Genomic DNA, 23,700 nt, shown 5'->3' with positions numbered 1-23,700 from the left:
TGTGTGTGTCTGTGTGTGTTTGTGTGTGTTGCAGGAGTGAAAGGTCAAAAAGTCAGTTTGTACAACCGATCTGGTTTACATTGCAGTATTTAGAAGAAGGTCAGAGTCAGATACACATTCCCCCGTTAACATCCATATAATTACTTGTGTGTATTTACTTTAGTTTATATCATTTAAATGTTTTATATTTCTTATTATTTCTTATTTTCATCTTAATTTACTCTAAAACACAAATACAAAAGTAAGATGAATTACATTTGTATATTTTTTACACTCTAAATAATACCATAATTTATTATCATTATTAGTACTTATATGTAATTTCATCCATTTGGTTTCTTTCATTTGTAATTCAAGTATAATTATGTGCTTTAAATATAGTGATATATATATGATACGCATGTAAAAATATACAAATTTAAGCCATAAAAATTGTTCAAAATATACATTTCATTCAATATTTTTGATGTATGTGCATGAACATTTGTAGAGTACAGTTGCAGATTTTTATTTCCTTAATATAGAACTAAGCAGGCACATATTGTGTAATTTCAATTAATCTCAATTACTGCAAAAATTACCTCTCAGTAGTTTCAAGTATGTTTTATATTTAGATTTCTATATCTTTTTTCATTCTTAATAGACTGGTATACAGTAAATGTGATAAAATCTTGAAAACATTTATTTTAATTTATTTAAAAGTGTTCCATTTGAATATTATTTGTGTCTTAATTTCTGTGTAAAACGTACAAATTCATACATTTTGTAAATTTTGAGTATTTATTTCTGTATAGTTTTATATCATAAATAAACTGGTTATTTATACTTTACATATTAATGTCTGTATTTGTGTTTATACACTGGCATACTACAAGTATTTTGTTATAGATACACATATTTTGTAAAGTTGTCAGGATTTTTGTTTCATTAGTTTCAATAATAGCATTTCTTTGAAAGATATGCTTTAAATATTGGTGTGAGTAGTTTAATTAGTAATTAGCTATATAACTAATTTACATCTGCAGCACCTGAGCAGGAAGAAAAAGAAAAAGATTAAGAGCAATACAATAAGTAAAAGTTACAGTATAATACATATGAAACGTAGTCATACACAATATACAATGACTCAAACTGATTAAGTGATGGTGCAAGATCATGACTTTATTCATATATCAATCACATACCTGCAAAAGAAATAAAGCTGTCAAAGAAAACCACAGTTATGACCATTAACCGCAGGTGAACTTTTCCTTTCACCTTGAGGCTTTTTTTATTATTATTATTATTATTGCATGATACTTACCAACCCACATCATGTGACAAATTAACAATGTGCAGCACGCACAATTATGTAAGCATATGGAGATAATGCGTTTTACTGTAACACGATAAGATCCACTTTCCCTTCCCTTTTCCTGTGAAAGCGTCTCCTCGGCTTTCATTATGTGTTGCAGTAAATCTTTCGACATGAAACAGAATCAGGCCATTTGTTGTGATGAATAGGTGGATGATATTGGGAGTAACGACATTCTTCTCTGAGTTGAGGCTTGTCTATAAAATGTGTAGCCTTGGGTGGTGAGCATGTAAGCCAGGCGAGCCGCATCAAACTCTGATTTTAAAAAAAGGCAATGAAAATGACTCATAGGACTCCACTGTATTCAAACTTAACTCCTCTTCTCTTTCTTGTTTTGGCTACTCCTATTAAGAGGGTCACGACAGCGGATAATCTGTTTCCAGCTCTTCCTGTCCTCTTTTGTGCAAACCACCTGCATGTATCACATCCATAAACTTCCTCTTCAGCCTTCCTCTTTTGCTCTTGCCTTGTAACTCCATCTTCAGCATCCTTCCCCTCGATCTCACCTCTCCAAAACTGCCCAACCTGAGCTTAGCATCATCAACTCGGCCACCTCCAGCTCCGCTTCCTGTCTTTTCTTACAGTGACTCGCTGATACCTTTCTGTCATAGATAATTTCTGACACTCTCCTCCACCCACTTCGCCCTGCCCTGCCCTCACCTCTCTTCTCTTTACACAAACTAACCCCTTTTGCTTTGATCTGTTTGACCCCCCAAGTATTTACAACTGATCCACTTTCACCCACATGCATTAAATCATTCTTTCATACCTCACACCTTTCCACGATCTCCTCAACAGGCTGTCCGCTCTCACTAAAGATCACAGTGTCATCTGCAAACATTGTACTTCCAAGAAACTCCACTTGTGTGTTTTAGTTTTCTTACTAAGGCAAATATGCTGCAAATTTGAAAATGCTTAGAGTAGAAGTGTAAAATGACCAAGTAATGTATGTTTACTTTGCTTATTCTATTGTTCCTTAATATGATGCAACGATGCGATAAAATTAATTTAATTACCTCCTTGCTTGAGTTTTCCATTTTCTATAACAGTACTTTATACGTCCACTTAACCCTTACATACTGTTCAGGGTAAAATCTGACACATTTTTGCATTTGAGAGCTGCAAGAACAATCTATACACATTTCTTTTAGTCTGACTTTTTCTAACGTCACCCTGAATATACAGAAAATGGATTTTTTAATTTTTGTGTAGCAGATACACATTTTTTATGTGTGAATGTACAGATTTTACCTGTGTTAATTATGAAAAAAATTTAAAACTAAGCACTCAAACATGTTGTATTCTTCATATTCTATAAAATGTTCTCCTGGACTCTTTTTTCACAAAAGGTTTAATCAAACATTTATGAAAGACTGATGGGAATTTATGAATGTGAATTGGCATAGAGACTAATAATGAGTCGGAATATGAACAGTATGTAAAGGTTAAATATATTTCAGATGAAAAATGTTCTCATTAGCTATAGTTACCAGGTACATTGGAGATTTGGATTTTTTATTACAATATGTTTAGGGTGGGCGACATGGCAAAAATATAGAGCCTCATCTCTCAGAAATACGTGACGGGGGCACAACTTCTTAACACTGAATTTCGTGATGGGGACACGTAATGTGTGAAATTTACGTGTCCCCATCACGGAAACAATACCAATGTAAAATCAATGGGAATCCTTTTGTGGTGGACACACAGTAACGATCTCTCTATAAAGACATTTTAATCGTTCACTATCTAAAATCATATCAAACACCCTTACAATACGTATGATCACTTTTTATAAATAGTGTGCATAAATTTGATTAATTGTCCAAACATTATGTAAAGTCAATAATTTAAGTCAAGCTTTCTAGTTGTATTCCAGAGCTTTTAACTATATAACAGGGTCTTCATCAGAGAATGTAATTTGCTCTGTTATTGTTATTATTATGGAGATGAATCTGTTGACATGGAGGCTCAGTCGCTGTTATAATCTCATCCAAAATCTCATCCAAAGCACTTTAAGGACTCCTCGCCCATCTTGGCTGAGTTCAATGCAATGAAAAGAGAAAACAGAATAAATGTCTCTCTTCCTGCAAAAGATTAAAATGATTTTGATGATATTTGTCTGATGAAATGAGACTTGGGGGGAGACCATCTAAACCACCCTTATTATATAAAACAGTATTTGCCTGGATCATAGCTGTTTGCAGAGCCACAGCATGATGTGCCTTTGGATCTCAGCTGGCAACTGTTTACATTTCCAGTAAATGTGGTCGAGGTTTAAATTGTTCATTTCATTTCTTATCTATCTCAACATGGAGGATGTAAGTGTGGGTGGTGACCAACAGTCGCTTTACAGCTCCATATTGCTCCGTGTTTGCTTACCGACGCCCATGTCTGAGCAATCCAATAAAAACTGGAGGATGACTCTCATAATAAGTTTACACTGCCCACATATTCTATTTTATTTGGAAAAGCATCATATTATTGAAGCTAGAGATGCTCTAACTTCAACTTTTATTGTGATGACAGACAAGACATCCGCAAGCAAATCTGCCAATAAAGGCCGTGTGAAAAGTTAGTAAGTGAACCATTAACTGGGATTGTCTACCTGCAGAAATATAATTCTGCTGATGGATAAATGCGTAATCCGTAATAATAACACAATCATAACATTGTTGTGTGCAGTGTTATGGGATATGTGCAATACTGTTATGTAATTGTTGTTGGGATGCTATGGCTGTTGATGTACTGTTCATTGTCATTGTGGCTGTCAAGGCATTTATGGCGCAGTTGCTGAGTCCAAGACAAATTTCCCTAAGCGGGACAATAAAGTATATTGTATTGTATTGTATTGTATTGTATTGTATTGTACATTCATTTATAAAGTATAAGAAAGACAAATTCCATTCTTCATAATGAGTTTGTTATGTTTAGTATTTAAGTATATTTTGATAACTTGTAATTATGTGTTTTCACATATCTTTAGTAGTATTACCACTTTAACAGGGGGCGGCTGTGGCAGGAGGTAGAGCGGTCGTCCTCCAATTGGAAGATTGGCGGTTCGATTCCCGGCTCCCCCAGTCCACATGTCGATGTGTCCTTGGGCAAGACACTTAACCCCAAATTGCTCCTGTTGCTGTGCCAACGGTGTATGAATGCGAGTGAATGGTTAACTTCCTCCTGATGTGCAGGTTGGCACCCTGCATGGTAACCCCTGCCATCAGTGTATGAATGTGTGTGAATGGAATCTAGTGTAAAGCGCTTTGAGTGGTCGTAAAGACTAGAAAGGCGCGATATAAGTACAGTCCATTTACCACTTATAAGTACAGTCCATAACACATTAATTAACATGCTTTTAAGTTGATTTGTTGAACTTATTTCCACATTCAGCAGTTACTGATCAACATTATTATTCATTAGGAGTTGTGTTTCTGTTCATCTGCTGAATGTAAAGTCCAATATTCACTCTCTTTTAGCTCTGTTTTTGCTCTCTACCAAGTCCTGAGGCAAATATCTGGCTGTTTAAGCTGCTAAATGCTCCACTGTGTTCACCAGCTAGTCTACAGATAACTGTGTCTGTTTGCCTGTTTTTGGGGCTGAACAGGTAGTGAACAGTGACTTTTTTACAGCTTTTTTTCTCTAGAAACAGCTGCCTGCTGAAAACAAGATTGAACCAAAACAGTAAAGGTGCAGACAGACTAAACTAAACTCACTAAAAAGTTGTTCAATTATCTGTAGGTTCATCACTGCAGGTCACTCACACTACACACTGAAATGTTAAACATTGTTATTATCAAAGTATTGATTATAGCCTGTGTAAGGTTAAGAATATTTCTTACAGTGAAGCAGATGTTGCCATCGGGAATGAAACTCCCCCTTGCATGTACAGTGTGTCTTGTATGGATGAGATTATCAGTGAAAGGATGCGGGCGTGGCCTCAAAGTATGTGTTGGCCTACTCTCTGCTGTATGAATACATACCCACAGGACATAGGCATCAATGTCAGCTATTCTGATGAGGGGCCCAACCCACTTCTTACCCTCCTAAATCATCGATTCCTTCTCTGCACACACACACATGCACACAAAAAAAACTTTGGAGTTCTTCTCTCTCTGGAAGTGCTCATTGTTTTGAGTCCTCCTCCACACTTTGAAGTGAAGGGGTCAAGCGGAGGCTCCCTCCTCGTCCCCGGGAAGAAGCGAAGAGCAGAATATTCAGTGTTTGGAACATCTGGGAGAGCACACTAAGCAGGGTTTACTTGGCAGGCGGTTGGTATTGGCATCGACAACCTTCCTACCGGGGGCCTTTCATCTCCGTTTGAACATGTGGACTCGGCCCTAACCCTGGGAGGAGTTGGAGGGCTCGTTGCCAGCAGAGGCCGAGGCGTGGTCGCTCTGAGGAGGAATCCGGCTCTCCTGCTGTCCTCAGGAGCTCCACCGAGCATTCCTCCTTCGCTCCCTTTCTTTCCTACCCATGAACAAGCTTCCCAACATACTGTCAGAGCCTCTGCCTTCAAAAAGCATATACATAGCAGGTTTAACAAAGACTGATTATGATGTTTAATTTGCCTGCACAGAAGCTCATAGTGTGTATGTGTGTCCTGTCACGTTCATAAATTATCTTCCAAGCTCCACTGAAACTTTAACTGATAAGATTTTGTCAAGGTGAGCAGCTCCTTGAGACAGGTTGACTCAGCACTTTGGATAAAGAATTAATGCATGTGATATGAATAGCATGGAGCCCAACAGTTATTGTTTGATAATTTGTACAAATAAAGTGATTATTTGTGTTTCTTTAAAACCCCCCTGTATTAATGTAAAGTGGTTTCATTGAAACTGTCCACTGCTTATCTGGCACAGCATTATACAAGCAGATGTAGCTAGCAGTGGGTAAAGAAGGTTGGCTTAATGTGTTTCGTGTAGCATTAAAACTGTCTGAAAAAAAGATATCAATGGGGCGTTTAGCAAGATCTGACTGAATGTACGAGCTACAACAACCTGTAACTTCAGCTCCAACCAGGCGGGGAGTTCTGGTCCTCTGAAATGATGCCAATGCTGAAGTAACTTAAAACTGCATTCTATCAAAAGGCCACCAGGGGGCGACCGTTTTGGTGTCAAAAGGACTTCCGTCTCTATACAAGTCAATGGAGAATTCACCAACTTCTCACTTGATTTCTAACCTCAGTAAACGTTTTCAAAATGTGTTTATGGTCTCAATCGCTAGTTTAAAGCCTTCTTCAATGCAGTATGATGTTCATTTGGGACATTTTGGCCTCCCTGATTTTATATTTGACGATAAAGCAGGGTATGCATTAGGGAGTGGCTACGTCGTGATTGACAGGTTGATTGATTCACAGGTTCAGGAGGGCGGACAGATAGATTGCAGGAAATAGCCGTGAATTTGTTTCACACCGACAGTTTTCACCGGAGTTTTGTGGTTATAGTTAGTCGTAACAGCTAAGTTGGTTAGCATCACCAGGTTGCCGGTGTAGACGGTGGTAGATCCAGCCCTCGCAACCTCCCCTGCTCCGTCTTCTTGCCCTTCCTGATGCCCATATAAGTAGAATCCATGTTTTTATTTTTCCTGGCATGCACCTGAAATTTTCAAGATGGTGCTGCTCAGATCCGAAACTATTGGCTTCCGAGCAGCAGTCCACAAACCAATGGGTGACGTCACGGATGTTACGTCCATTTCTTATATACAGTCTATGGCTCCAACTAACACAGGGGAACAAATTCATCAATCTATGGGATGAAATCTACAAATTCAAGTCCAAAATGACAAATTAATGTGCATGAATTATCAAAAGGTTTTATGCCAGTACTTGGCTTTGTTGAGTAGGGAATACTTCTGTCTTGGGACAGTGGGTGTGTTTTGGTGATAATGAGGCAGCGGCTTTATGAATACACAATGATACAGACTGTAATTATTGTACTGACAATGTGTTTATGTGTTGTAAATTATATCAGAATGAATATGAATGAAAGGTGCTTGGTAAACTTTTTTTTCTTCCATCCACTAGTGTTTATTTGTGCATAAATTTCATATGAAATCACACAAAAAAAACAATCTAACTTTGCAAAAACATCCGCAAAAAGAAGTTAATATTTAAAAAAGCCCATATTTCAAATACACCTCTGTGCTGTGGTAACTTCTAATAGATGCTGTGGTACCTTTGATACTATTGAAAAAACATTCACCTCCGTCTGCAGCTCATAATTCAATGCAATGAAGGATATAAAAAGTGGGTTTGTATCTGCAACTTCCACAGTTCAGCTTTCTAGATCTACCACCAAAAAGCAAACAAACAATGTCATATCCTGCCAGTACTCTCTATTTATGTTTGGACTCTTAACTTAGCTTCTGGTTTATTTTAGTTCTTTTCCTGTGTTTTCCCACCTGGGATGATTACCTCATGTGTTTCACATGTGTGTTTAGTTTCTAATAATCCCTCGAGTATTTTTCAGTTTTTTTAGCTCAGTCACGCCTGTTAAGTTCTGCTTCGTCACTGTGTTTCAGCTCCTTTTATTTTTATGTTTATCCCCTAATAAACTTCCCACTGTTTTTTTCGGTCTTTGCATTTGGGTCCAACAACAGCTTGGGTTGTGACACATAAACCAAAAAATTGATCAAATGTATCAATCACTCTTAAAGTAACAGGAATGCATCTTTGGTGGGAGCCAATAATCATAATAGCAATAAAATAAAATTATATATTAGAGTTACTGATGTTTATTAATAATAACTTTACTTGTATAGCACCTTTCATACAGTAAATGCAGCTCAAAGTGCTTTACTACAAAATAAACGACATACGCCAATTGCTTCACATTAAAAAAGGACGTAAAATAAGCATAAAGCAATGTTTTAAAAAAATAACAAAAAAGAAAGAAGAAAGAAAAAGACACATTAATGTAATATAAAATGGAAAATAAAAATATCAGTAATCATAAAATAGTTACAATAGTACATAGTAAAAGTTGCTAGAAAAGAATAGAATATATATAATCAAGTAAAATACGAAGATGACTTTCAGAAGATAATGAAAGGCTAAAGTGAAGAGGTGAGTTTTTAATAATATTGAGGCGTAATTGACAAAGGCTGCATGTCCAATTCTTTTCAGCTGTTGATGGAAACTCCCAACAAACCAGCAGCAGCTATTAATCTTGAATATATTCACATAAAATCAGCACTAATTCATATTTTACTTTTCCGAAAATTCAGGTAATTCCTTTAAGATTGTGCAGCTTTTTAATGCAACTCAATTTAAAAGGCATTAAGGAAAGTGCTTTTTGAGCTGGGAACCAAAGACGTCGTGTAACACCAGCAGCAGCCTGTGTGTTTATTATTAGGTGATGCGGTCGGAGCAGCTTTTGGATGTGAGCTGGATACTGTCACTGAGACTCACAGGGACTAACTCAGCACAAGTGTTGTGCGGCGGTATTTCATCATCACTCGAATGTGCGAGACTAAAGCATGCTGCTTGGTGAAAACAGGTGTGTGTAGGCTGAAGTCTGAGAGTGTGTGTGTGTGTGTGTGTGTGTGTGTGTGTGTGTGTGTGTGTGTGTGTGTGTGTGTGTGTGTGTGTGTGTGTGTGTGTGTGTGTGTGGAGACGGAGTGTGTGTAAGAAGGCAAGAGGCTGGGGGAAAGTCATTGAGCCTCTCTGGATTCATTATATCTGGGTCATTGTGTTTAAAAGCTGAGCGGCGCCAGAGCAGCAGGTCAGGGAATACCTCGGCCAGCTCGGTACTGCCGAGATACCCGACTAACGTTTCCAAAACCTCCAAAACCTCACCCACCTGAGCCACTTCAATGTGAATTTTGAGGTTCAGCTATGATCATATTTAGGTTATTATGTTCACACTGCTGCCGAAAGTGCTTCAATCTAATGTGAAAACTATAGAAGAATGGGTTTTTCCTTATTTAAGGTCTCAGAATTGAGTATTGCTATATGCTGTATACATTGTAAAGACGCCTGAGGCAAATTTATGATGTGTGATATTGGATTATACAAATAAAAATTGACTTGACTTGACTAGAAAGCTGCATGGACCATTAATGTTCTGGACTCACAGCAAAAAAAAACCTTTTATTTAACCAAAAGACACGGCTGTAAACAGGAATCTGTATTTTTCCCCCCAACCTAAAGGATTAAATGCAGCTGCAAAGTTCTCTCAGTATTGTTAAGGGATCAGATTCTTGCAGGGAAATAGTAAAACTTAGGATATGGTTTTATGCTGAGGAGACACTTTCATGCTTCATCTGTCAACCGAATGTCATTTCAATCAGGAGAGACCAGTGAATGAAGCAAAATGAGTTGTTTATTATATAGATCATATATCATCATCTTGCTTGGACTCTAGAAAATAGTCTCTAGAGTCCTGATAATGGTGGAGGTGGCTGGTGGACTTCTTCTGCTGTGACTGATCGGGCTGATGAAGCGATGCACCGATGAATCTGCGAAGACTGGGCGGTGATAGGCTGACAATGAAAGGGTGTCACTATGGTGATGACAGCAAGGAAATTATGAGTGAGCTGTGAGAGGGATCAGAACGACAGAGAGTTGAGAAATGAAACTTACGACCCGAAAATGTCTAGGGGAGGAGGGGAGTAACAACTGGGAATACTGAAACAAATCTGAAAAAGATAAACCAAAAACTCAGACATAAATAAACAACAAAGAACTGCCTTCACTTAAAAGAAAAAAGCCGATCTGATAAAGTAGAAGCAATAACTGAAAAGAAAGTCACACGCAAGGCAACAACCACTATGCTGTCGAATGGTCTATTGGCACTGAGTTAGGGGCGGCTGGAGCCTTTATGCTGAGGCTGATTGCAACAGGGCACAGCTGAGGAAGGAGGGGAAGGCAAGTACCTGGGCGGGAAGAGAAAGAAAAACACTACCCTGACTGAACTTTCATTTAGCTTCATATCAGCGTGGCACATGAGCGTCCCACAAATTATCCCTGTTGTTTGCTACTTCATCCTTTTAGAGCAAGCAGAACAGGTGAAAAGGTGAATTTCATTATAATTTGACAAGAAATGCATTGCTATTGCAGGCTACGTAGTAAGCAAATACACAGCAGCTGCTGGAATGGCGCTATGAAGCCTACTGGCACAGTCCAGAGTCGCCATGAGTATCGTAACTAGGCGACGTGGCTCCTTATGGGGACGTCTATTAGCAGATATCTGACTGCTCTGGATGTGCTGAGGGAGCTTTGGTAGCCTCTTCTCACGGGAAGGAAGCCAGAAAGACCAGGCTGGGATAGTCGGGTCGATCCGTCTGTAATAGATAGATGTGCCTGAAGCGATTCTCCTAGTGAAACACAGCGCAAAGTTTGAAAAAGAACCAGGGTTGGAGGTCTTATGTTGGTCCCTGTTTGAGGGTCCATGACAAGCAAATATTTGCCTTGGAAAGTAAACAGTAGAAACGTGTGTGATAGACGCGCACATCTGGAACAAAACACTTTAAACCAGTTGCAGGACCAAAGACTCTTCAGACTCTGAAGAAGAGCAATGTGTTTTAAACGTGCCATTAAAAGTACATCTGCATTGGGAACTACAGTGTTTGGACTTTCTACTACCTTTTTACAGAAGAGTAAAACATCTGCAGTGTCTCAAGTTTAAGTTCAAGAATGGAAATATTAACCTTCCTTCCTTCTTCCTCCCTTCCTCCCTCCTTTCCTTCCTTCTTCCTCCCTTTTTTCCTCCCTCCTTTCCTTCCTTCTTCCTCCCTTCCATCCTTCCTTCCTCCCTCCCTTCCTTCCTTCTTCCTCCCTTCCTTCCTTAACTCGAGGACAACAGGAGGGTTAAACAGTACAAGTTATTTTGGAGGAATTTGCTAAACAACATCACTGGAGATTTCACTGATATGGGGTTTGATACAAGTACCTTTCTCCTGTTTTTAATCATGGTTAAATGTATTTAAATAAGAGATGACTTGAACCAGAAATCTTCTAGTGATAAACCCACCTACCAGCCAGAGCTTCTGTTGTTTTTGGCAAGGGTTTTTGGGAGATCAATCAATATAAAATACAATAAATAACAGAGTTATCTCGCCTTTGTTGACTTTTAAAGCAGGGTTATCTAGAGTACAACCACTAGGCTTGTCCATCCGTTCATCCATTATGGCGTCTTTGCTCCAGTGAACCAGCTGACTTACCTGAAACGAGGCTGATCCTGCATCGCTGCATGCTCGGTGACTGTGGTATGACAGCCATGTGTGTTGTCAGTAGATTATCTGCCACAGTGATTTGTCCCTTTTTGGACGCAGAAAATGCGAGACTTTCGGTTAAACATCAAGCGAAACCTTCGTCGCGTCGCCGTGGAAACCGCTTTGTGTCGGTCGTTTAGATGATCCGAGACGTCGAGCATCAAATGGAGCGCGAAACCATGATGGTCAGTTTGGGTTGTCCGAGCATGGCAGCAAGGAACCTGATTGGACACTAAACACTGGTAAATCCTGCAACTATTAACTTAAACTGACTAATTTTGGGGAGGAGAGTATCAAAATCTAGACATCTACATACTAGTTAGTTTCTTAATTAAAGTATGGAATGAGAGATGTCAGATTTTAAGGTTTGGATGCAATATGAAAGTCCATTTAATATATTTAACTAACAGCTTCTCTAAATTACTGCTAATTACATGACTGTGTTTTCCAGGTGTTTTTTCCAGGTTTAGTGGAGCGTGGCTTTCATTGAGAATGTGATAAACAAAAAAGGAAAATGTTCAGCTGATATTTTGCAGATAAAAGATGAAAGCTGAACAAAATATGTCTCATCAAAACATCACCGGGTTGTATCAAGTCAGGCGGGTTTTTTTCTGTGAAAGGAGAAAATCTACCTGAACACCTGAAATTTGCTGCACACGTTTTTTTCACCACTTTTAAAAGACTCAGCAACAAACCTGCACCCATGTCTACTTTTATGTGTATGTTATTGTACTGTGTATCATGTTTTACTTTGCTTATCTTCTATTTATCATGCGCTGTATTGTATTTAATATATACAGTGTTACTTTCATCGTACAGTTGTTTTAGCCAATGTATATTGTATCTGTCCCTAATAAATAAGTCATACAATAATTTATTTATTTATTTTTTAAAGTAGATACTTCTCTTCCATAGCCTGTTAATTGTAACTTGCAAATATCGCAACCATTTAACAAGAAATCACGAATTGTAAGGACCGAACTGTGATGCTTGCAGCCATGGTGCAGCACATACTGAATATATGATATGGGAAATAAATTGTTAAAGAAAAAATAACATAAGCATGATCATTAATAAAGCAGAAGATACATTTTGGATGCATGTTGTTGAGCATGAACTCAGTGTCACTGAACTCTGAGCATGTAGGCTTGAAAGTTGAGCTTGAAAATTCATTTTTGACTGTGGAAACAAACAGTTGATAAAATAATCTCATCACAAGGTCCATTAAGTTGCTGATCTGGAGCTCAGCAGCATCACAATCTCCATCAGCTGATAGAGGTATCATGTGCAGTTATGATTGAATTATAGATGCTCAAACTTGGAGAAGAAGTCTTCAAAGTGCTCAGAAAAAATGGCTACTGGAACATCTTCTACTCCATAACAATTGAGCCAAATCAGATCATGAGATCCAACTGAAAGCTCCAGAAAAGCTACTAAACAGACAATGTAGTGAGGTTATTTTTTACAGTAGCTGCTTCCAAAGTCAACGATGAACATTTAAGGTGTTGATTTGAGCTTAATGATTTGTGCCTGTTTGATGCAGGTCTCTTTCATTGTGCTACTCCAAAAAGCTCCACACACTCTCCGGCACTGGAACGATGTGATGCCGAACATGCAGCATGGAAACATGAACGTGTGTGTGTATGTGTGTGTGTGTGTGTGTGTGTGTGTGTTGTGGATCAATAGCCTTCACCGTAGCCAGCTCCTGTTGGAATCTGGTATTAGCTTACATGCTGCATTGTAGGAAGACATGCGATCCTAACGCCGCCACTCATTCCTCCTCCTCCTCCTCCTCCTCCTCCTCCTCCTCCTCCTCGTACTACACAATCATCTCCCGCTCTCCTTCATCATACTCGCCTCCAAGTAGGTCGACAGCGATCATGCACTGTACATGCATGTGACCCTAGCGCCCGCGCCATCCAGGATTCCAGACACGTTTCCCATTCTTCCCGAAACAACTGCCGGGTTAATGAACACACACAGCACGGCACATAACGTCCCGCCAAGCATTGTGGATATCCAGCACAGCTGCTGGAAGGCTTTCATGCAGGGAGGGATAATGTTAATCATTTCCCACTGTGTCATTAAGGGGCAGATGGAGGCACGCGAAGGGGCTCACCTCATTGGCCTGGCGCTAAATGAAGCGGGAGATTGGGATATGGTTGATTGGCTGCATGGACAGTGTTCATATGTATGGGATATAAAGACATCAAATGGTCAAATCCTCTATTTCATTACCTAAAATTGCACCTTTCCTCCTCAAACTGAACTCTCTATTTAAATCACACAAAAAAGCAATAAATTACTGAACCATTCAACTATTTTCTCTGAAACCTCTGATTACTTATAAAGGTCAATGATTTTTTTTTTGTGTTCATGTGGTTTTGTCAAATTTAAAGGGGTTAAAATAAACGTATTAATAACTTTTTTTGTGGACCCAGCATCAAATTTCTGCTTTTAATCCATTTTGAGAGAATATATTAGAGGATTATGGTAAACATGTCTAAGTGGTGTAACCATAAAAACTTTGTACCAAATAATTCAACTTGCTTAAAAACAGTAAATTCTCAATAAAACACCATATCAACTAGTTTGGCATGATCTTACATTATAACTTTTATATTAAATAAAGGTAATGGAATACAATTGTTCTAAATATTACATTTACTCTGGTAACCATGGAGATCAGGAAACATTTACATGTTTTAAATGAAGTCATTATTAGTATAAGTCCACTTAAATACACTGTAGGTGATAAAGTATATAATATTTATCATTCTTTTGTGGTTACACCATTTGACATTTTCAGGAGCATTCAGTCTTACTGTCATTTCAAATGACATAAAACCAACAAAGATTCAAAATGTACATTTTAACAAACCTAAGAAAATAAAAATAACAATACAATAAAACAGTGTATGCAACATTACAACAACAGATTGTTCAATCATAGCAACAATAAATTGGCGTGTAAGGATTGATACTCGTCGAAAGAGAACATTAAAAATATTGATTTCAAAGAATTAAAAACAGCGATATATGTATGTCCAACCATCTTATTACTTACTGTAGTTAAAGTAAAGTTTGTATTACTACAGTCTTACAGGTTACTGTTCAGGACTGTCACATCCACTGTGTGGGTGGTGTAATATTGATGCAGGATGTTATTACATGGATGTTAAAATAGACAAAGCACTTTACACTACATGTCATCATTCACTCATTCACACGCAGTTACACACTGATGACAGAGACTGATGACAGAGACCTTCATGCGAAGTGCCAACCTGCTCATCAGGATCTAATCTCTCGAGTCATTTGGAGGATGAGTATCTTTACCTCAGGATCAAACCACTGATCTTTTGGTTGTTGGATGACGCTGCTCTGCTTCCTGAGTCACATGACTATCTGAGTTCAGGTTAACGTCGTGGCTCTCCTGCTGCGGTTGAGCGTTCTTTTCTGATGTGACTTTATCACTCATCGGTTCTCCTTCTCAAATAGAAGATAAAAACAAATTGTTATGTTTGTAGAAGCAGGAGTGGAGGTTTCTGGCACAGCTTCATCTGCTTCAAATGCTGGAGCTTTGACTTTCTTCCAATTGTTATGTTTGACATAGATATTATTCTGATTTTACATTTATTACGTCACACTGCACTGACTGAGCTTTGTATCAGAAAACAAAGATATAAGATGTTTTTTTGGACCCACATTTTTATGCAAATTGGCCCTGTCTGTTTTAACTGTTCCTTCCTTCCTCCCTCCTTCTTTCCTTTCCTCCTTCCTTTCTTCCCTCCTTCCTTCCTTCTTTCCTTCCTTCTTTCCCCCCTCCCTCCTTCTCTCTTTCTTTCCTTCTCCCCTACCTTCCTCCTTTCCTCTGTCCTTCTTACCTTCCTTCCTACCTTCTTTCCTCCGTCCTTCCTTCTTTCCTCCTTCCTTCTTTCCTTTCCTCCCTCCTTTCCTTCCTTCCTTCCTTCCTTCCTCCCTCCTGTCCTTCCTTCTTCCTCCCTTCCATCCTTCCTCCCTTCCTTCCTTCCTCCTTTTCTTCCTTCTTTCTTCCTTCCTTCCTTCCACCTCCCTTCCATCCTTTTTCCCTTCCTTCCTCCTTTTCTTCCTTCCTTCCTTCCTTCCTTCCTTCCTTCCTTCCTTCCTTCCTCCGTCCTTCCTTCCTTCCTTTCCTTTCCTCCCTCCTTTCCTTCATCCTTCCTTCCTCCCTCCTTTCCTTCCTTCCTCTTCCTTTCCATCCTTCCCCCCTTCCTTCCTCCTTCCCTTCTTCTTCCTCCCTTCCTTCCTTGACTCAAGGGCAACAGGAGGGTTAAATTTAAGCTAGGGTTTCTGATCTAACCGTTAACTGCGAATAAACTACAGCTGATTAAATCTGTGAGTGACAAAGCTGCTTCTGGCTTCCTTTATCTAACGTTATGAACTAATTGTTTGCCAGCAGTGAAAATCTACGACTCTTATCACTGTAAACTGATATTTGCAATTATAGAACACTAGAGAGTTTGGCTGACATAGCAACAGTAACTAAGGGGAACGGGTCTACTGATAATTTGCAATTCTAGAACACTAGAGAGTTTGGCTGACATAGCAACAGTAACTAAGGGGAACGGGTCTAAATATAAATATAAGACAGAAACAATCTCTCACCTGTTTTTTGGATTGTGAAATATCCCAAAGGTTTTTTGGACTGATCTGGAGTCTCAACTTTCTGAAGCTGTCAACTCTACATACTCCTGTAACCTCAAATATGTGATCTGCTACTATGATAACTCAGAGGATGGTGCTGTACAATATCTGATATGTTTTTGGTCATTCTTTATGTAAAGTTGACATACTTTACTTTTTTTGTGTCCATGTGGTTTAGTCAAATTTCTTCCCTTCCTCCTTTCCTTCCTTCCTCCCTCCCTCCTTTCTTCCTTCTTTCTTCCTCCCTTCCTTCCTTCCTACCTATTTTCCTTCCTTCTGTCTCCCTTTCTTCCTTCCTTCTTCCCTCTTTTCCTTCCTTCTTCATCCCTTCCTTCCTTCCTCCCTCCTTTCCTTCCTTCTTCCTCCCTTTCTTCCATCCTTCCTTCCTCCCTCCCTTCCTTCCTTCTTACTCCCTTCCTTCCTTGACTCGAGGACAACAGGAGGGTTAAAATGTGAAAATAAACGTATGAATAACTTGCACACATTCTTTTTTTGTGGACCCAGCATCAAATTTCTGCTTTTAATCCATTTTGAAAGAATATATTAGAGGATTATGGCAAAAATGTCTAAGTGGTGTAACCATTGTCACAAGCTGGCAGGATTTTAAGTGACAAATGAAAATGTTTTATTGTAACTTAAACAACATATCTACAGAAAGCATGAGGTGTGGAGAGTAGTGGCATCAATGGTGAATGTAGTGTAGTGTGAGTGTAAAAGAAAAAACGCCAAAATGAACCCTGAACCTGTAGCGGCGTGGAGCCTAAGAGAGAGATGGAGAGAGAGAGAGAGAGAGAGAGAGAGAGAGAGAGGAGAGAGAGAGAGAGAGAGAGAGAGAGGAGAGAGAGAGAGAGAGAGAGAGAGAGAGAGAGAGAGAGAGAGAGAGAGAGAGAGAGAGAGAGAGAGAGAGAGAGAGAGAGAGAGAGAGAGAGAGAGAGAGAGAGAGAGAGAGAGAGAGAGAGAGAGAGAGAGTATGAGACCAGGCTGGCATTTATCACCTTGGTAGAGGCCTAGCCAGGTGTCAGCCCGTTGCCCTAACGACCCTCCCTGACTACCAACTCCTGCAGGAAGTAATCAACTGCATGATGGCGAGCAGAAAGGGAGGGGTCGTAACACCATAAAAACTTTGTACCAAATAATTCAACTTGCTTAAAAACAGTAAATTGTCAATAAAACACCATATCAACTAGTTTGGCATGATCTTACATTATAACTTTATATTAAATAAAGGTAATGGAATACAATTGTTCTAAATATTACATTTCATCTGGTAACCATGGAATCAGGAAATATTTACATTTTTAAATTAAGTCATTATTAGTATAAGTCCACTTAAATACACTGTAGGTGATAAAATATGTAATATTTATCATTCTTTTGTGGTTATTTCTTGTTCTTTCTTTCTTTCTTTCTTTCTTTCTTTCTTTGCTCCTTTTAACTTTCTTTCTCTTCTTCCTTTCTTTCTTTATTTCTCTCTCCTCCAACTTCTTGTTGTTCCTTCCCTATTTCCTTTTTTCTTTCTTCCTTCCTTTCTTTCCTCCTACTTTTAGTTATTTATTTCTCTTCTTCCTCCTCCTCTTTCTTTCTTTCTTTCTTTCGTTCTTTCTTTCTTTCTTTCTTTCTTTCTTTCTTTCTTTCTTTTCTTTCTTTCTTTCTTTCTGTCTTTCTTTCCTTGTCCTCCGTCTTGTTCTTTCTCTTTATCCTTTCTTTCTTTCTTTCTTTCTTTCTTTCTTTCTTTCTTTCTTTCCTTCTACGTCTTGTTCTTTCTCTTCATCCTCCCTTTCTTTCTTTCCTCCTACTTCTTGTTCTTTGTTTTTTCTTTCCTCCTTTTAACTTTCTTTCTCTTCTTCCTTTCTTTCTTTATTTCTCTCTCCTCCAACTTCTTGTTGTTCCTTCTCTATTTCCTCCTTTCTTTCTTTCTTCCTACTTTTAGTTATTTATTTCTCTTCTTCCTCCTTTCTTTCTTTCTGTCTTTCTTTCTTTCTTTCCTTCTCCTCTGTCTTGTTCTTTCTCTTTATCCTCCCTTTCTTTCTTTCCTCCTACTTGTTGTTCTTTGTTTTTTCTTTATTCAACTTTCTTTCTCATTTCTTTCTTTCTTTCTTTCTTTCTTTCTTTCTTTCTTTCTTTCTTTCTTTTTTCTTTCTTTCTAGATGGATAAAATATGTAATATGTATCATTATTTTGTGGTTACACCATTTGACATTTTCAGGAACATTCAATCTTATGTTTGGTTAAAAATGGTGCAAATGTCATTTCAAATGATATAAAACCAACAAAAATACTAAATGTACATTTTAACAAACCTGATGCTGCTTTTAAATCTAGTTTAAAGATATTATTGAATTGCTCATCTTGCCAACACTTACAGTATTTGCCACTGAAACATATATGAACCACTTTTTTCTCCCTTTCTTTTTACCTTACCATTCATTTTATTTATATTCTTATTATTTGCATGTCATTTATTATGCCATACTCCTCATTTCCTGTTATGTGTTACTGTATTCTGAGCTGTAGTCTGTATGCATTATGTGGTGTTTACCTGTTTGCTCAATAAATTATAAAAATCCACAAATTAAACTTCATCTCAATATATTAAAGAAAAGACAACAAACATACAAACGTTGGTATAAAATACTTTAATAAATAATAGGATTGTTCTAAGAACAAACAAAAAAATTCCACTAACAAACCAAGACTTTTACCAAATTTTGTACAAAATAATTACAATGTTCTGCACATTCAGCCTCGAGGGGCTAACACAATGTAACATTTACTGACAGAATATGAATTTGAGTTTTTTCATGATTTTGCATCAGCATTATAAACAAAACAAGAAAAAAAACATAAAATAATAATGAAAACATAATATTAATCCACAAATAGTGACAATATTTGACTCTTTTCTTTTTAAAATTCTCAATGCTAATGTTTAACTCTTCCTGTTGTGTTCTCATAGTGCAGAAACTCTCTTTAGACTCTTTTACAAACACTGGACAACAACCACAACAGTCAACAACAACATGAACAACAATACAACTTGTTCCCTTCATTAGACCAGAATAGATACACAAGGAGAGGCGGCGGCGGTGGCGGAAGGGGGGGGGAAATAATTTAGGATACACACTCATCCGCTGCGAGATTCCCAATCAAACCACACACACACTGGTTTTGTTTATTTGTCTCCGATGGGGATTCAGTGTCTTGGATGATCGCCGTCATGAAAGGGTTATTATTACTCAGTAAACACCCCGCTGCCCTGCGTGGCATCTCCGCTGTCACCACACTGTAAAAAGGTGAATTTATAACTTTGAAGTGTTCGAGCAGGCTGAAGAAGAAGGGGACCCTGTTTTTGGACCCTGTGACCCAATAAGCGTGTATTGAAAATAAATAATAGATCCAACGCTTTGGTGCTTTGGAGTCCTGAATTTGGAGCAAAATTAAAATTAAAAATGGATGCTGTCAAAGAACATTGTCTAATTTGCATTTTTTTTAGCCTACACTCAAATACATACAGAAATTCACCCAAAATGGACTAAAAACAAAGAATTTTTAGTGGCTAAAAAAAAAAAAATTCTACTGACATAATTTCTGATTTTGAAATATCTGTTGAGTATTAAATGATGATACTCAAGTGTCATAAATCTCAATATTTCACTCACTATTAAGTAAATGTAGATTTTTTTTAATGTGAGGAGTATTGAATGCGTCAATGAAGGAGTGATTCTGGACACAGCTTGAGCAAAAAGTGGAGAAAGAAACTGTAATATGGATCTAGTGGCATCATTTTAAACCAAAAAATTAAACTTGTAGCTTTCGCTTTCTCTATTATCTTGAAATGTTCATATTTGATATTTGTCATCTACAGGAAGTCAGCTGACCGCGTGCCGGTGCTCTAATGCTCTGATTTGAATGATTCGGCTCCGTTAAGTGAACAATAAGCTCCGTCTGAGAGCCAATTGCACTTATTCTTCCTTTTTATAACACTTGAATATCTAATAATACATAATGTCATGTTGATGTGTATTATGTGTGATGACAGACGGAGATCATACCATTAGGTTAAAAGTGGCGGGGGTGATTGGGGGAGGGCGGGGGGGGTTGGCGGTCTACAGTTACTGTTGATTTACACATTTCATTCAGCATTTTTAACACTGGCCTGACACTGTTTAAATAAAAAAAGCTCAAAAACACATGTAAAAGTGATGTTTTTTATATTATTTAAGTTTGTTTTTTTTAATACCAAACATAATGTAAAATGATGGTATTCTGGAAATTATAAGGTTTAATATTTAATACACTGTAATAATTTAAGTGATACATGTGCACACATACCAATCATAGGTCAAAACAATGTTAAATTTGGCTGTTATATTAAAAAAAAAAAAAAGTAAATAAAGAGTTGTTTGGACTCTTATTGCTGAGCTGAGCCGAATTATCTGACTCATTTAACAGAGCTGGAGTTCCCGTCACTATGCAGGATGACAGCAGAGTGTTGTTTAAATATTTACATACATACAAACACCAGCATGAAATGAAATGAAGTGGAGAAAACTCTGAGACCTATAGGAGTTAACAGTTTTCTCCGAGAGTTGCTGTTGGACTGATTTAAAACATAATTTTTAGAGCCTTTAAAAAAAAAACTAAACAAAACATTGAATTAATGACATTTTGATTGCTTTTTGGAGGGGTGCCACACATAATTTGGACTCGTGGGTGTCGAAGGGCTTTGCGAAAAAACACTATTTGCACACTCAGATATTGGAACTAGCAATTGAAATTAATGATTGTGGTTATTTTTCTATTTTTTTGCATTTGTAGGGAAGCCCATATGATTTGTGGGTGTAGAGGAGCTTCTTAAAAAAAAGTTATTTGAACTCTCAGATACTTCAACTCGCCATTGAAATTCATAATTAACATGAAACTGTTGCGGTTTAAACTAATCCTCCTGGAAGTCTTCATTAAATTGCACATAATATGTCTTGTTGGGAGGGAAGCTTGTTTTAATTATCACAGCCTGTGTGTGTCGAATAATAATCTCTCACAATGATTAAGCAGGCGTAACAAAAACAGCTTTCCAAACTCTGTATTTGTGTTTCTTTAACAGCTGTAACAAATATTATATAATTATAACACATCAAGACAGACAATCATGAACTTTTTCTGAACGCTCATGACTCAGTGGGACCCTGGACACAGTCCGAAACATCTGTATAAAACCTGTCATAGTGCCAATAAGACACTAATAAACGGAATGACATCATAAAAAAAAACAACAACCACAAAACAATCTTATTCCTTAATAATAACTATGATACAAAGCATCACTTAAGTTACTAAATTCAAATATACACAGCCATTTTTTTCATATTTACATATATTTACATTGCAAAGAAAATAACCTTTACTGTTGTATGAAGAGTTGTTACTAGGACATCTTTCCCTTTTATATGTATTTTTTTTAAAATTCTGCATAAACTCTACAGGAGGAGAGAAAAAAGGAAAAAAAAGAAAGAAAAAAAAAGAGCTGAAGGCACTTTTTTTTTTTATCCCACCAAAAAGCAAAATACTGAAAAAAATAAATCATCATCTAGACTCGCAGGAAGCAGTGACATTTGAAAAAAAAAAAAAAAAGATATACTGTACGTACTGTAAGAACCTTTAAGCTTTAACACAATATGGAAAAGATGTTTTTATGAATGTAAACACAAAAAAAAAAAAATGCTCATACAGTAAAAGTTATCATACAGTGGATTCTCTGTGCCAACTTTTAAAAGGACTTTAATGTATATAAAACCTTTTTTTTTTTTTTTTTTTTTTTCTTAAAGGATTTTTCATTAAATTAAAAAACAAAAAAAAACAAAAAAAAATAAACAGGATATCAAGACAGTGTAGAAAAGGCCCGCAGGGTTTGGGCTAAGGCAAACAGGAACCGAATGCACCAAACAGTAGAAACGACAGCTGCCAGCCAAATGACGTTCAGTTAGATCTCAAAATGTTCAAAAAAAATGTCAAAAAGAAAAGTGGTGAGTGTTAGTTCTGACGACGCAGTTTGTAAACAGGAAAAAAAAAAAAAAAAAAAAAAAAATCAGGAGCACTGAAAAAAAAAATTCTTCTTGATTCCAACAACGTGACGATTAAAAATGAAAATCCAGCGATGCAAGAAAAGCTGTGATGTTTATTTTCCGTGTTTGTTTTTTTTTTTGTGGGTTTTTTTTTTGTTTGTTTTTCTGTATTTTTTTTTTTGTTGTGTTTGTTTTTTTTGGTAAAATAAACCTCCGTGCTGCAGACGGAAGAAGTTAAATAATAAAGTGTGACGAAAAAAAAAAAAAAAATCTGTAATCTTCACTTTTGGTGCTTTTAAAAAGTTTGAAATGTCTGACACATTGAAGACATCGCAGTTTTTTTTTCTGTGGTTCAGGCAGGTCCCTCCTCCTCCTCCTCCTCCTCCTCCTCCTCCTCCTCCTCTCATCCGTTCATACATAATGGTCTTTAATGTCCTCGCTGAGCTTGGCGGCGTTCAGGTTTTTACACCGGTTGTCTTTGGGGCTGTACGCCGTCCGGTGCGGCGCCTTGGCCGGACCGCTGCGCGTCGTGCAGATGACCCCTCCCTTACCCATCCCCCCCCTGTCCTGCCCCCCCGCTATCGAGCATTTTACGGGTGGACACTTCTCCCCCATCCCCATCGCCCTCTCCTCGTCGTCCTCCTGCTGCTCCGCCTCCTGCTCCCCTTCCTCCTCGCCCTCGGCCCCGTCGCACGCTCTGTCGGACGGGCCCATCAGTTTCTTGCATTCGTACTGAATGTATTTGTCTCGGTTGTCTTTGGGGGCGCTGCTCCGCAGCGGCTCCAGCTGGTTGTTGACGGTCGTGTCTTCGGATCGGGTCGCTCTCTCGCGCTCTTTCTTCCTCTTGCGCGTCCACCAAACGCAGACGACGATGCAGAAGATCCAGAGGACGCTGAAGACGACGCACAGCACCGGGACCAAGTAACCTGAAGAGGAGAGGAGACATTTACACGCTCTTAGATTGAAACACATTCAGAGCCACCAGATTATTGTTGTCACGACAACAGAGGTATTTGACTTCCTTGAGGCCTGAAGTACTCAACTTTTTCTGCTGCTGCAATGAACACTGAAGACTGAAACCTCAAAAACTGATCCTATAATATAGTAGCTGTTCATATAAAAAGGCATTTAGTGTTAAGTTACTCTTTATGTTAGCAGGTTTCTTGCTCATTTGCTGTCTTTTCTGCTAGCGTAGCTTAGCACACAGACTGATAGCAGCAGGAAACATTTGATTTCATCGTATTTAGTTAGATAGCAAACTAGTTATAAACAAATTCAGCTTTCAAAGATATGACTTCATGCATCACTGAGTCAGACTGCTGCTGGCGTGCAAAGCTTTGAAGCTATTGGAGTTGATGGAAAGCTCTTTGAGGAACTAAGCTAGCA

At 38.0% G+C, this 23,700-nt stretch overlaps 1 protein-coding gene and 1 long non-coding RNA gene across 2 annotated transcripts in view; both read right to left on the bottom strand.

Annotated features, from left to right (window-relative positions):
• Positions 1 to 23,700, bottom strand: part of LOC134001035 (uncharacterized) — a 267,716-nt gene that overhangs the window by 170,980 nt on the left and 73,036 nt on the right. The window lies entirely within an intron of this gene.
• The window catches only part of LOC134001007 (protein jagged-2-like), a 67,231-nt gene continuing 66,256 nt past the window's right edge, over positions 22,726 to 23,700 (bottom strand). The window contains exon 26 of the mRNA XM_062440542.1: positions 22,726 to 23,240. Coding sequence (XP_062296526.1) covers positions 22,726 to 23,240 — 515 coding nt within the window. The remainder of the gene's footprint in view (positions 23,241 to 23,700) is intronic.

The sequence above is a fragment of the Scomber scombrus genome, chromosome 19, assembly GCF_963691925.1.
Source record: "Scomber scombrus chromosome 19, fScoSco1.1, whole genome shotgun sequence".
Taxonomy (NCBI): domain Eukaryota; kingdom Metazoa; phylum Chordata; class Actinopteri; order Scombriformes; family Scombridae; genus Scomber; species Scomber scombrus.
Note: the sequence above shows the minus strand (reverse complement) of the source record. Positions and strands in the feature narration are given on the sequence as shown.